The following is a 13,555-nucleotide window of genomic DNA, read 5'->3' as shown; positions in this document are numbered from 1 at the left end:
AAGAATCTATATTGTAGCACTGTTTCATGTTGTAGAACTTCATAATAAAGCTTAGTATTTAAAACTTTTTATTCACTTATTTTATAAATTTACTTTACTCATCATTTAAATCATTTGCTTATATTCTCTGGAGAACTGCTGTCCTTTGTCCATTTTTTTAACTGGGTTGTGTTTGTCTTTTTATTTTGATTTATAAGATTTCCTTATGTATCTTGGATGAGGCCCTGATCAGATATGTAATTTGCAAATATTTTCTCCCATTTTGTGAGTTGTCTTTTTTTTTTTTCATTTTTGTTTTATTAGAAGTGTTACAATTTGACTGCACATATACAATTTATTGCATGTAAATACATATATACAATATACTGTACGTATTTAAATTTACATATATGTACTATTGTTTCTAAGAATGTTTAGAGCTTTAGCTTTTTAAACTTACGTAGTTATCAAAGGAATAAAACCAACCACAAAATAAGAATTAATTCAAAAAGATACATACGCCCCACTATTGACAGCAACATTCTTTCTAATTGCCAAGATACGGAAGCATCCTAAATGCACATCAATAGATGAATGGATTAAGAAGATGCAGCACATATATGTAATGGAATACATGTGAGTTGTCTTTTCAGTCTGTTGACTGTGTCCTCTAGTGTCCAAAAGTTTTAAATTCTGATGAAGTACAATTTATTTATTTATTTTTAATAAATGTGCTTTTGGTTTAAAAAACCATTGCCAGATCCAAGGTCAAAGATTTACCCCTGCTGTCTTCTAAGAGTTTTCTTGCATTGGCTAGATGTTGAGAATTCTTCATTTATATTTGTAAGAAATATTGGCCTATAGTTTTCTTTTCTACTGACATCATTGTCTGGCTTTGGTATCAGGACGCTGGCCTCACAGAATGTGTTAGAAAGTGTTCCCTCCTATTCTATTTTCTGGAAGTATTTGGGAGATTGGTATTAATTCTTTAAATGTTTGGTAGAATTTACCAGTGAAGCATCTTTTCCTGGGTTTTCTTTGTTGGGAAATTTTGATTACTGATTTAACTTCCTAATTTGTTACACAGGTCTATTCAGATGTTCTATTTTTTCTTGAGTTTTGGCAGTTTCGTGTTTCTAGGAATTTGTTCATGTCACTTAGTCTTTGGTGTCATTGATTCTATTGTTATCTAGTCCCTGTTTTGTTTATCTCTGCTCTGATCTGTATTATTTCCTTACTTCTGCTAGCTTTGGGTTTCCCTTTTTTTTTTTTAGCTTCTTAAGGTGTCAACTTAGGTTACTGATTTGAGTTCTTTCTTCTTTTTTAAATGTAGGTGTCTATAGCTATAAATTTCCCTGAGCATTGCTTTTATTGCATCCCATAAATCTTGTATGCTGTATTTTCATTTTCACAAATAGTAAAGTATTTTCTAATTTCCCTGGAGATTTCATTCTTGACCCATTGGCTATTTAATCAGAATATGATGTTTAATTTCCATATAACTATAGATTTTCCAGTTTTCCTGTTACTGATTTCTAGTTCATTCTACTGTGGTCAAAAAAGATACTTTGTATATTTTCAATCTTTAAACATTTTTTTAGGTTTGTTGAGGCCTAACACATGGCTTATTCTGGAGACTGTTTCATGTGCACTTGAGAAGAATGTGTATTCTTATGCTGGGAGTGTCTGGAATGTTTCAAACGCCTGCTACATATAGTTAGTTTAAAATGTTATTAATATCTTATACTTCTTTATTGACCTTCAGTCTAGTTATTCTATTTAGCATGTCTTTTTAAAGCATTGTGTCACTATATGTAATACTACTCCCAAGATGACGCAGGCTTTAAGTATGACTGGACAAGGATTTCATTAATGTACCTTCACCACCAACATGCAGACCCAGTCTATGGTAGGCATTACTTCAGAAGAGTGATAGAAATGATTCCTGGAGTATATATGGCTATTTTCTCTGCCCAAATCGCACACTTGCCATTTTGCCAGTGTCTTTATTTGTAACTTGGCAATTCTATACTTTGAGTTAATGAAGACGGTTGTATTGAAACATTTCTCTATTGTAGTCTGTCCCCTCAGAAGTCCTTTTCTCCTTTGTTACTGTGAGAGTGGATGTTACTACTCTCCCTTAAACTTCTTGATTTACTTATATCTTTTTTTTAATCTTATCTAAATTGTTAAGCTTTTACCTCAAGAGTTTTGACTTTAAAAGCCAATCAAATTTGTCCTTTACTTCTAGTTGGCAAACTAAGCTGATAAATTCTAAATTTAGCTCCCCAGCTATTGCTACAATGAAGTTATCAATCTCAAAAATCTCAGAGGCTTACAAACATAACAAGTTTCTTGCATATAGGTCTGTGGGAAGCTCTATTTCATAACGCCAGAAGGGTCCATACCTGCTTCATGTGTTTCTCATTCTGGGGCCAGTAGCTATCTAGGACATGCTCATCTTATAGCAGAAGACAGAGGATAGTAGGACAAGACAGATCAGTTGAAATATTTAAAGTGTCTGCTTAAGTTACACCTGCTAACATTGCAATGGCTTAAATAAGTCACATGGCTAATCTCAACAGAGTAAGAAAATCTCTTCCTTCCACAGGAGGGGGGAAGGGGGAGTATGTATTTACTGAACAATAACACCATCAACCACAGCCTATCAAAGTAAGACAATTACGAGCAAGTTTCAAAAAGTTAAATTTATTTAAATTAAAGGACTTGCTTTAAAGTTAAGTCCTCTCTCCTTTTTAGAGTAATAATGTTCTTTCTTTTATAAAATGATGGTAACAATAGAAGGCAGTAGACCTTTTAAAAATTCTTATCACTTGAAAAAATAGAAAGCTGGCAACCCTCTGTCAACACCCAAAATTTTTAGGACAATTTTAATATTCTACAAAAATTCCCACTACTATAAGAAAAAAGAAAAAAATCAGACCTCTGAATGTAATCCCAGGTCTCTCTGGCTGTTGTTCACTATTCAGAGGCTATTCCTTGGCTTGCAAAGACACTCATTTTCCACATTCTCAGATTTCATTATTCCAAATGCTTGTGATTAGGAAACTCCATGTGTTAGAGAACTAAAATGTCATTCTTTCTTTCTAGTGATCTAATTTAAGTTTTACATTAAAAATGGTCCCATATACTGTTCAGTCTCTATACAAACTTAGTTTTATAACACTTGGGGCCCTGGAATCTTAATATCATGTAAATCTTTCATGTCCTTGACGTGAAAATTTTAACAGGCAGCACATAAAGAGTAATGGCTTATGACTGTGTAACTTTAAAAAATTGAGCTATTAAGATTAAAATTTAAAAAGAAGCTAGTGGCTTTACTTCCAATGTGAAAGGACACACATTTAGTACTTTTATATGTATACAAGTACTTATACTAATGATTTGGTCATAATTTTGTTACAGCTTTATCAAACATTGGAAGTATGCAAAATAGCAGAGCAATTTTTTTTTCTCACAGTACCTTTAAAACAAATGAAGCAACTGGCACTCCTCTAATGACTGAGTCACTCCAGACTCCTTAGTTTATTTCCACCTCCTACTCTTGTTCTTCATCTTGTTCTTTACTTGTGATATTCTCCAGCTTTAGTTACCGTTTAAAATGTTATAGTTACCTCATCCATTCCAAACTAGGGGGTGAGATGGAAGAATGTGATATAGAAATGTATTATATCTAAAGAAAAACTTTATATAGACTTTAGAATTTGTTAAAACATTAAATTTTCCATGAGTCTTGCTTTAGCAAATGATATTCTCAGTTCATCATTTAACACTAACTTATCAGACAGGATCTGTGAAATAACTTCACAATAAGGCAGTTGCCTTTTATTATCCTACTCATCATGTCCAGTGTTTGGCCTAATATATACTGAAATTTCATAAATGCACAAATCTAAAATAATAGGCAGAGAGGCACCCAAGAATCAGCAAGGGAAGTTTCTATTAACTGGGATGAGAACTCAACTCACTGGTTTTGAAACTCATGTTCGTGCCATACATAAGTTTTAAAAAAAGTATGCTTCTTTTATAACATTTTGTAGAATATATATAGAAGCTGTATTTTCTGTAATTTAAAAAATGTAATTCTCATTAAAATAAGATGAAAATTCAAAAATCGGGTTATAACATAAGCAACATACCTGCAGGTATGATCATCACTCACACTTGCAATTTCTTGGCCTTCTTTGGGATCAAATACCAAATCATTAATGAAATCTGAATGGCCCTCTAAAACCTGACATAAGAGGAAAAGTTATTAAGAACACAGGAAAATAATCTACAATATCCCTACCTAATATTTTTACTTCATTGCTTTCATTGCATGCTTCTCTTTTCTATAAATATTTCTTTAGCAATCTGCTATTTTTAAAGCATGATTTATACACCCACTTTTCTGGAAGGTTTATCTTGGAAAGAAGCTGATCATTCAACACACTGCTGTTAGCTTGATCTTTCTTTTCTAGTGTGCATGTCTTACAAAAACACACACACTTTTTTTTTTTTTTACTGTACCTGTCCTCATATCACCTCATTTCTCACTTATTACATAAAGCTTAAATAAAAGTGAGAGCAAGAAGAACTTTCTAGGGGCACTGAGACAGGAGTTCCACTTGACTCTTTACCTCATACATGCTACTCTGTACACTGGCTGCTACCTAATAAACACATAGGATAGAACTCACTGGCCACTGTCTTTATTTACTTGCTCAATGTAACTGCCAGCACTGGAGACAGCTAGTATTATAAGCCCATTATCACAACAACCTAGAAATCCTCTTCTGGCCATAGAAGGAACAAATAGGAAATTGTAAGATAAAGGACTTTGTGAGCAGGCAAGTTTCAATTAATCTAAATCTTTATAACTGAAATCCTAAACAGACCTGTCAGAGATCAGGTATTTAAAAATTTTAATGGAATATAACTCTTGCTTCCTACTTTCCTTCCAAACACTCAAATTTGATCTCAGGTCTAAGATTAATAAAGTGGTTCTATTTGGTACTACTTACAACTTAGAAATAAATCATCAGGTAAAAAAAGGATTTGATTCAAACAAACTCAAGTCCTCCAAATCATTCTTCAGAGCTTATGTCACAAGCCTACAAGCCAAACTAAATTAACATTTAATATTTAATGCCAATTATAACTAGGAATAATAATAGTTAACAACTATTAACATTTTTTTAACTGAAGTATAGTTGATTTACAATGTTGTTAGTTTCAGGTGTACAGTAAAGTGATTCAGTTATCTTTATATATATATATATATAAATCTATTATTTTTCAGGTTCTTTTCCATTATAGGTTATTACAAGATATTGAATACAGTTCCCTGTGCTATACAATAGAACCTTGTCAGTTATCTATTTTATATACATTAATCCCAAACTCTTAATTTATCCCTCTCCCACTTTCTCTTTGGTAACCATAAGTTTGTTTTCTATGTCTGCCAGTCTATTTCTGTTTTGTAAAGAAGTTCACTTGTATCATTTTTGTAGATTCCACATATCATATTTGTCTTTCTGTTTGACTTAACTTCACTTAGCATGATAATCTCAAGGTCTATCCCTGTTGTTGCAAATATAACTATTAATTTTTGATGGGTCAAAATTTTATGTACCATTTGTACACTTTGCTATTCACTGGTACAGCTTTAAATTAACTAATATATATAGTACACTGGATTATGGTAAAACTGTAGATAGCCCACTGCATACAGTTTAGAGTGTAACTTTTACTATTCTCTAAATGAACAGAAAGGTTATTGTTTATCCTTCTTTTATAACATTATTCATGTTTTTGATTTACTGGAAAATCAATAAGGCAATACTGTTCTTATACAAAACATGATTCAATTTCAATGCAAACTGAGAGCTATTTATTTAATTTCCCCCCAGTTTATTGAGATATTATTGACATATAACACTGTGTAAGTTTAAAGCGTACATGATGATTTGATACATATATATTGTGAAATGATTACCATAACAGGATTAGTGAAATGATTTCCACAATAGGGTTAGTTCATACCTCCATCACCTTACGTAGTTATCAGTTCTGTTTTATGGTAAGAATATTAGCTCTTTGAAACTTTCAAGTAAAAGAAAGGATTTTTAACTATACTCATCATGATGTACATTAGATTCCTTGAACTTATTCATCTTATAACTGTAATTTGTATCCTTTGACCACCATCTCCACATTTCCCACACTCCCTAGGCCTTGACAACCACCATTCTATTCTGTTGTTTCTATGAGTTCCCACATGTAAATGAGATCATATAGTATTTGTCTTTCTCTGACTTATTTTACAGGGCTATTTATTATACTAATAGAAAAAACACATATATAGGACTTACTAAGTACAAAGCACTGTTCTAAGTGTCTTACATGAATTAGCTCAGTCAATGCTCATAATCCTATGAGGTAGATGCTATGATTATCCCCATCTTACAGGTAAGGAAATGAGCACAAAGAGATCAGGAACTTGACCAAGATTACACTGTTACTAAAATGGTAGAGCTGGGCTTTAAACCCAGGTAGTTTGGCTCCTGTGTCTGTGCTTTTAAGCCACTTTGTAATCTACCTTGCACTATGCTGCACTGAGTTTGTCCTCTTGAAGCTCAACTCTTACTCTATGTGTGTTCATGTCTGTTATACTGAATTTCTAATTCTCCCTCATTTGCTGTGCCTACCTAATATTTTAATTTAGTAAGTGATATCAGATTTATAATTTGCAGTCCTCACTATGAACCTAGTTACTTACTATAGCCTAAAATAGAGTAAATGAAATCCTAAACTACGTATTTTAAAGATAACAAAATCATCCTAAACTGGGATAAATCTGATTAAAAAAGCAAAAATAAACATGTTTTAAAATAAACTAAGATCTACAAATTATACTTGTCAACATACCTTGTATTCATTTTTATCTTGAAGATCTGAAGTAAATAATCTAATTTTCATATCAGCAGCAGAAGTACAAAATCTGCAAGAAAATGAAAACAAACCCATTTTGGGCTTATGTAAGTAAAGATTCTACCCCTCCCATCAAATCCCCCCTCTAATTGCCAAAGCCATTTTCATAAACTTATAATCATGCTTTTTGAAGGGCAGAAGGGAGACGTTGCAGCTCTGTTATTAAAAACGTTACACAATCATTACTGAAAGTAGGAGGCACTTACATTTTTTGGGAAAACATACAACATTAATATGTTCTGGATCTGTCTCTTCAATAATAAAAATGTATTTAAGGCATTGTTAGAAGTACATCAATATATGTTACATTAAAACATAAAATCTAAGCAATAAACAACTATTTTTTAACCAGCTTGCCTTTAACCCTAAAAGTTTTAAATTCTCAGCACGTCAGATTATGGCCGAGGAAGAAATAAAAATTAACTTCCTCTTTTGTCCAAGGCTTTCTCAGAGGTGAAATTAAAAGTTGTAGTGAAATAAAGTACAACTGTCCCTTGAACAATAGGTTTGCACTTCACGGATCCACTTATATGTGGATATTTTTCAGTAGTAAATACTACAGTGCTACATAGTACGTGGTTGGTTGAATCCTCAGATGCGAAGGAACCTCGGACAGGGAGGGCTGTTTATAATTTATACTTAGATTAACCCCCCACTGCATTATCAGGGGTCAACTGTAGTTTTTCTCCTCACAACTGGGATTATGCTATTGTGAAATATTCATAACGAGAGCTCAAATTTTCCAATCTCCTCTCCTTAAGTTTAGAGGGAAAGACACACAACCCAGGTGGATGAGGTGGTGTGTGTGTATGTATATATATATATGTATGTGTGTGTGTGTGTGTGTGTATATATATATGTGTGTGTGTGTATATATATATATATGTATGTGTGTCTGTGTGAGTAACTGGGGAGGGAAGCCTCTCTAAATATCCACATTTCCTAGAAATAACACTAAGTAATTTAGAGGCAGCTCTGTAGTTTTTCATTTTAGTAGTTTCATCATACAGTTTATAAATAGGAAACAAATTTTAATCTTGTATGATTCTTTTTTTTTTTTTTTACTAAGCACTAATTTAATTTCTTTTTCTCTGTATTTTTACAATTTTTCTTGTGATTACTATGTTAAATTGTAAAAAAAAATCTCATGGTCAAAAACATGTAATATAAAATTTATCATAACCATTTTTAAGTACATACACTACAGTAGTGTTTATGCACACTGTTGTGCAGTAGATCTCTAGAACTTTTTTATCTTGTAAAACTGAAACTCTATATCCATTGAACAGCTCCTCCTTCCCCCTTGCCCTGCTCCCTAGTAACCACTGTTTTATTTTGTTTCCAAGAATCTGACTATTTAAGATACTTATATAAAGTAGAATCATGCAGTGTTTGTCTTTTTGTGACTGGCTTACTTCACTAGCATATGTCCTCAAGGTTCATCCATGCTGTAGCAGATGACAGAAGTTACTTTTTGGGGGGGGGGGGGATTAGGTTTTTATTTATTTATAATGGAGGTAATGGGATTGAACCCTGGACCTCGGGCATGCTAAGCATGCACTCTACCACTTGAGCTATACGCTCCCCTGGAATTTCCTCTTTTTGAGGGCTGATTACGTTGCATACATAGGCCATATTTTCTGTATGTATTCATCTGTTGACGGATAATTAGGGTTGCTTCCACTTCCTGGCCACTGAGAATAATGCTGCAATTAATATGGGTGTGCAAATAGCGGAGACCCTGCTTTCAATTCTTTTGAGTATATACCCAGAATTAGCAGGTCATATGTAATTCTATCTTTAATTTTTTTGAGATACTATCATACTGTTTCCATAGTGTCTGCAACATTTTACATTTCTACAATCAGTGCTTCATACCTTCATCAACACTTATTATTTATTTATTTTGATAGTAAGCATCCTAACTGTACGGGTGGTATCTCATTATGGTTTTGACTTGCATTTTCCTAATGATTAGTAATATTGAGTATCTTTTCATATGCTTGTTGGACATCTGTATATCTTTTTTTGGAGAAATGTATATTCAAGTTCTTTGTCTATTTTTTAATCGGACTACTTGGGTTTTTTCTGCTATTGAATCATAGGAGTCCCTTAAATATGTTGGAAATTAACTCTTTATCAGATACAATTTACAAATATTTTCTCCCCTTCCGTCAAGTTGCCATTATCACTGTTGATTGTTTCCTTTGCTGTGCAGCTTTTTACTTTGATGTATTCCACTCGTCTACTTTTACTTTTGGTGTCATATCTATGAAATCACTGCCAAGACCAATGTCATGAAGCTTTTCCCCTATGCTTTTTTCTAGGAGTTCTATAGTTTCAGGCCTTATAGTTAAGTCTTTAATCCATTTTGAGTTAATTTTTGTATATGGTGTAAGGTAAGGCTCCAACTTCATTCTTTTAAATATGGATATCCAGTTTTCCCAACACCATTTGTCCTTTCCCCATTATCTAGCCTTGACACCTGTCAAAGATTTTTTGTCCATTCATGTGAGGATTTGTTTCTAGGGTCCTTATTCTGTTCCATTGGTGTATACATCTGTCTTTAGACCAGTACCATATTGTTTTGATTATTCTAGCTTTGTAATATGTTTTGAAATCAGGAAGGGTGAGGCCTTTAGCTTTGTTTTTCTTAAGTTTTTTTGTTGTTGTTGTTGCTGCTGCTTTCGTTTGTTTATTTGTTTTGCTATGTGGGGGTCCTCTGAAGTTCCATATGAATTTTAGGATGCTTTTTCTAATTTCTGTAAAAAATATCATTGGGATTTTGATAGGGATTGCACTGAATCTGTAGATTGCTTTGGGTAAAATGGACATTTTAATATAATTAAGTCTTTATGGGCTGTTTTTACATTTATTTGTCTCCTTTAATTTCTTTCAGCAATGTTTTGCAGTTCTTAGTGTACAAGTCTTTTGCCTTCTTGGTTTCATTTGACTAACCAGCTCAGCCTAGTCTTGCCATTACCACTTCCTAGCTATGTGACTTGAGTATGGCACTCAATTGTTCTAGGTCTCAGTTTCCTCTTTTATAAACTGAATTAGTTTACTTCTCATGTCCTTTCATAAGTGTTAGTGTTCAGTTCATAAATGCAAGTACTTTATCAATTCTCTTTCAAAATGCAAATGTGTATTCCTAGCTTCTTCAATTTAATTTAATCAATACTTATATTTAATTAACAATGGATTATAAAAACAGATTCTATCACTTGGTACATTATAGGTAGAAGGAAAAAAGAGGGCTGAACCCAACCAGGTCCACTTAATAATTTAACTATGGTTCTGATAGCAACACACATTTCTTAAAAACCAAAAACTCTCTTGTGCTGCCTTTGGCACACACATGGTATCACAAGTCACTAATGCCCAAGCTTTGATATCAAGGACTTCTCTAATTTGGTCCAATATCCCCAATCTAGGCTAGTCAGCCTTCCTTTAGTTCAGTTTTCTCAGTCCATCATCCCATCCATTCTTCACACCTCTGTTAGATAGAAGAGACAAGGAAAGAAAGAGGGGAAGAGAATAAGAAGGACTAATAAACACTGAAGAGATGTGTGCTAGCTGCTATGTTTTGGGTATGTTAAGGATATAACCATTTTGCAAAATGGTTTGGCATTCATCTACTCCTAAATATATATATTTATGGAAATGTGAACACATAATATGATACATGTAAAGGGATGTTCAAAGCAGCAATATTCATAATAGCTCCAAACTGGAAGTACAGAATAAATAAATTGTAGTATGTTGACAATGGAATACTATATAGTATAGAGATCAGTAACTAGAAACATGGAAGAAACTCACATACATAATGTCAAGTGAACAAAAAAAAGGCCAAAAAATAATATTATTATTCCATTTGTAAGAAAGCTCATAAGTAGGCAAAAGTAAACTGTATTGTTTAGGGATGCATAAATAGCTGATACAACTATAAAGAAAAGTAAGGAAATAATTGTCATAATAATCACAAGAATGATTATCTTTAAGGGTAAAAGGGAAGACTGATTAAGGAGAGGCACATGGAGAATCGCCGGTATTGGCAATGTTCTGTTTCTTGAGCTGGGTGATCATTAATTACATGGGTATGTGTTTTACAATCATGTTAAACTGCACATATATATCCTATTGGCTTTTGGGACATGTATGCTATATTTCATACACACAAATAAAAGATATGAAAAACTAAGAAACAAGGCTTATTTTACCTAATTCTATTCCTTTGAATTTGTCTCATTATTGTTTGGGGTATCCATTATTTCCCCACTCAGAAGAAACTCTAGAAAAAATTTGCTAGAATAGTATTACTAATATGAGGGTCTCCCAAAGGAGAGTTCCTCATAGTTATGTCCTAAAGAAATCATTTAAAAATCTCTGTTCAAAATATCATCTCTAAAACTGATAAAGGCTATTCTAGAAGGTTTTAAGAAAAATACTCCAAGCAAAAGGTTTGTAAAGAAGGTATTACTAGTATAATGAGGTCAAGTTCCGTAGAAGCATCAGAGAACAAAGGAGTTACATCAGTCAAAGAATACATTTAAAAAGATAATTAATGAAAGAATGTTAGGATTAAAAAAAAATCCACAAAGTTTATAGCCAACCATCTGTTGTTCAGCTTTTCTCCAAATCTTTACTGCTTTCGCTTATACATATTAAGGATATTTAAGTCATCCTTTAATTAAACTAGAAAGCCTCAGAGAAATGAAGTAAAGTGAACAGTTTACTCTCCAGCAAATGAGAAAGAAAAGCAAGTCAGGATGGGAAAAAAGTAGAAAGGCAGAGGATGAGAGGGAAAGAGAAGCAGGGGAGAGAGAGGCAGAGAGGGAGGAAGGGAGGGGGAGAGAGAGGGGGAAAGAGAGAGAGAGAGATTGGGAGAGAACAGAACTTAAGGCAAATAAATGCTAAAGATAAAACATTAGGAAGAATTTCTTTCCAACTATAAGACAAAAGTTAATGATAGTAAGAGAGATATAAAGTTATACCTCAGTCATTTTCATAGGCCACAATTCAGTGATGAAAAAAAAAACATTTACTTTGGAATACCGTGAAAAAAAAATAAGTAAAATAAGCATAAAAACTTACATATATAGTTACATTGCAATTGTGCAAAATTATTTATGAATTGGGTATATAGATGGCATTTTAAAAACATATCTCTATATCCTAAGTTTCATAGAGTGTGTACTATTTTTATAATGAAAATATGTAACTCATTTGAAAACAACAAATTATGCTGTCAGTTTGCTCTAAAAGTGCTGTCTTTAAAATTGATGGCTGATTAATGTTTTGAATTTATTATTTATATATACATAGTTCCAAAAGGATTTGAGGCAGGTTATCAAAAAGCAACAACAATAAAAAAGATGAAACAATACAGCAAATTCACTAAATGGAGAATAGGAAAATAGGCCCAAAGCAAAAAAACAGGAAGAGTTTCTACAGCTTTCAAAATCTGCTAGAGAATGCAAAGAAACTGAGTGACTCTTGTTTAGCTCCAGATTCTGTGAACACTTCCTTTTAATATAAAAGGAAATGAACAGCACACTGGCTGTTGATAATAACCTACATGTGTTGACAAAAGCTGTTGTACTGATTATACAAAATTCAGTTAGCTAAAAACTTGTAAAACCATCTAGAAAAAATATAGAACACCTTCACAATCTTGTTATAGGGAAAGATTCCTTAGACAGCAGCCAGAAAGCACATGAGAAAATGTTCAACATCATTAGTCATCAGGGAAATGTCATTGTGGTACTAACCAGAATGGCTAAAATTTAAAAGACTGACAACAATAAATACTGGAAAGTTGGTGAACAAGTTGAATATCCTTAGAGTATTGGTGGGAATATAAAACGGTAGAACCAGTATAAACTGGTATTTTTGAAAACATATTTACCCTCTGATTCAGCAATTCTACTACTAAGAGAAAAGAAATCATATATCCACTAAAAGCAGCTTTAGTCATAATAGCTAAAAACTGGAAACTTCCCCAGTATCCATTTATGGGAGAACACACAACATGGACAGATTTCAAAAACATTAAGCCAGACACAAAAAATATATTCTGTATGATTCTATTTAAATTAAGTTTTAGAATAGGCAAAACTAATTTCTGGTAATAGAAACTGGATCAATAGTTGCTTCGGCAGGAGATGGGGTGCAGGGATTAACTGGGAAGGGGCACAAATAATTTTTGGGGGTGACAGAAATGCTACGTTATTACCAGCATGTAGGTTACACAAGTATGTGTATTTTGTCAACACCTGATCAAACTGCACCTTTAAGAGTTGAGAATTTTACTGTATGTAAATTATCCCTTAATTTAAAAAAATCAGATTAGCTCAGTAAGAGCTAAATTATGGTTGCTAAATACTGTTTACTAAAAGAAGACATATATTTTAGCTTTGACATTTGTGGAAGTAAGATTAGTGCTTCATAACAAACCTTAAATAATCTGACATATTATTGCCTTTGTGAAGAAGACCTCAGCAAGAGTGATAAGATTTTTCTCAAAAAGCATTCTTTTCAAATGCTTTCACAAACACTGAAGCACAAGGATTAGGAT

At 32.9% G+C, this 13,555-nt stretch overlaps 1 protein-coding gene across 1 annotated transcript in view; it reads right to left on the bottom strand.

Annotated features, from left to right (window-relative positions):
• The window catches only part of NUP37 (nucleoporin 37), a 43,600-nt gene that overhangs the window by 19,590 nt on the left and 10,455 nt on the right, over positions 1-13,555 (bottom strand). The window contains exons 4-5 of the mRNA XM_006186046.3: positions 6,913-6,985; positions 4,140-4,234 (exon numbers count right to left, since the gene is read on the bottom strand). Coding sequence (XP_006186108.1) covers positions 4,140-4,234; positions 6,913-6,985 — 168 coding nt within the window. The remainder of the gene's footprint in view (positions 1-4,139; positions 4,235-6,912; positions 6,986-13,555) is intronic.

The sequence above is a fragment of the Camelus ferus genome, chromosome 12, assembly GCF_009834535.1.
Source record: "Camelus ferus isolate YT-003-E chromosome 12, BCGSAC_Cfer_1.0, whole genome shotgun sequence".
NCBI classification, from domain to species: Eukaryota; Metazoa; Chordata; class Mammalia; order Artiodactyla; family Camelidae; genus Camelus; species Camelus ferus.
This window is presented reverse-complemented; position numbering and strand designations above follow the sequence as displayed.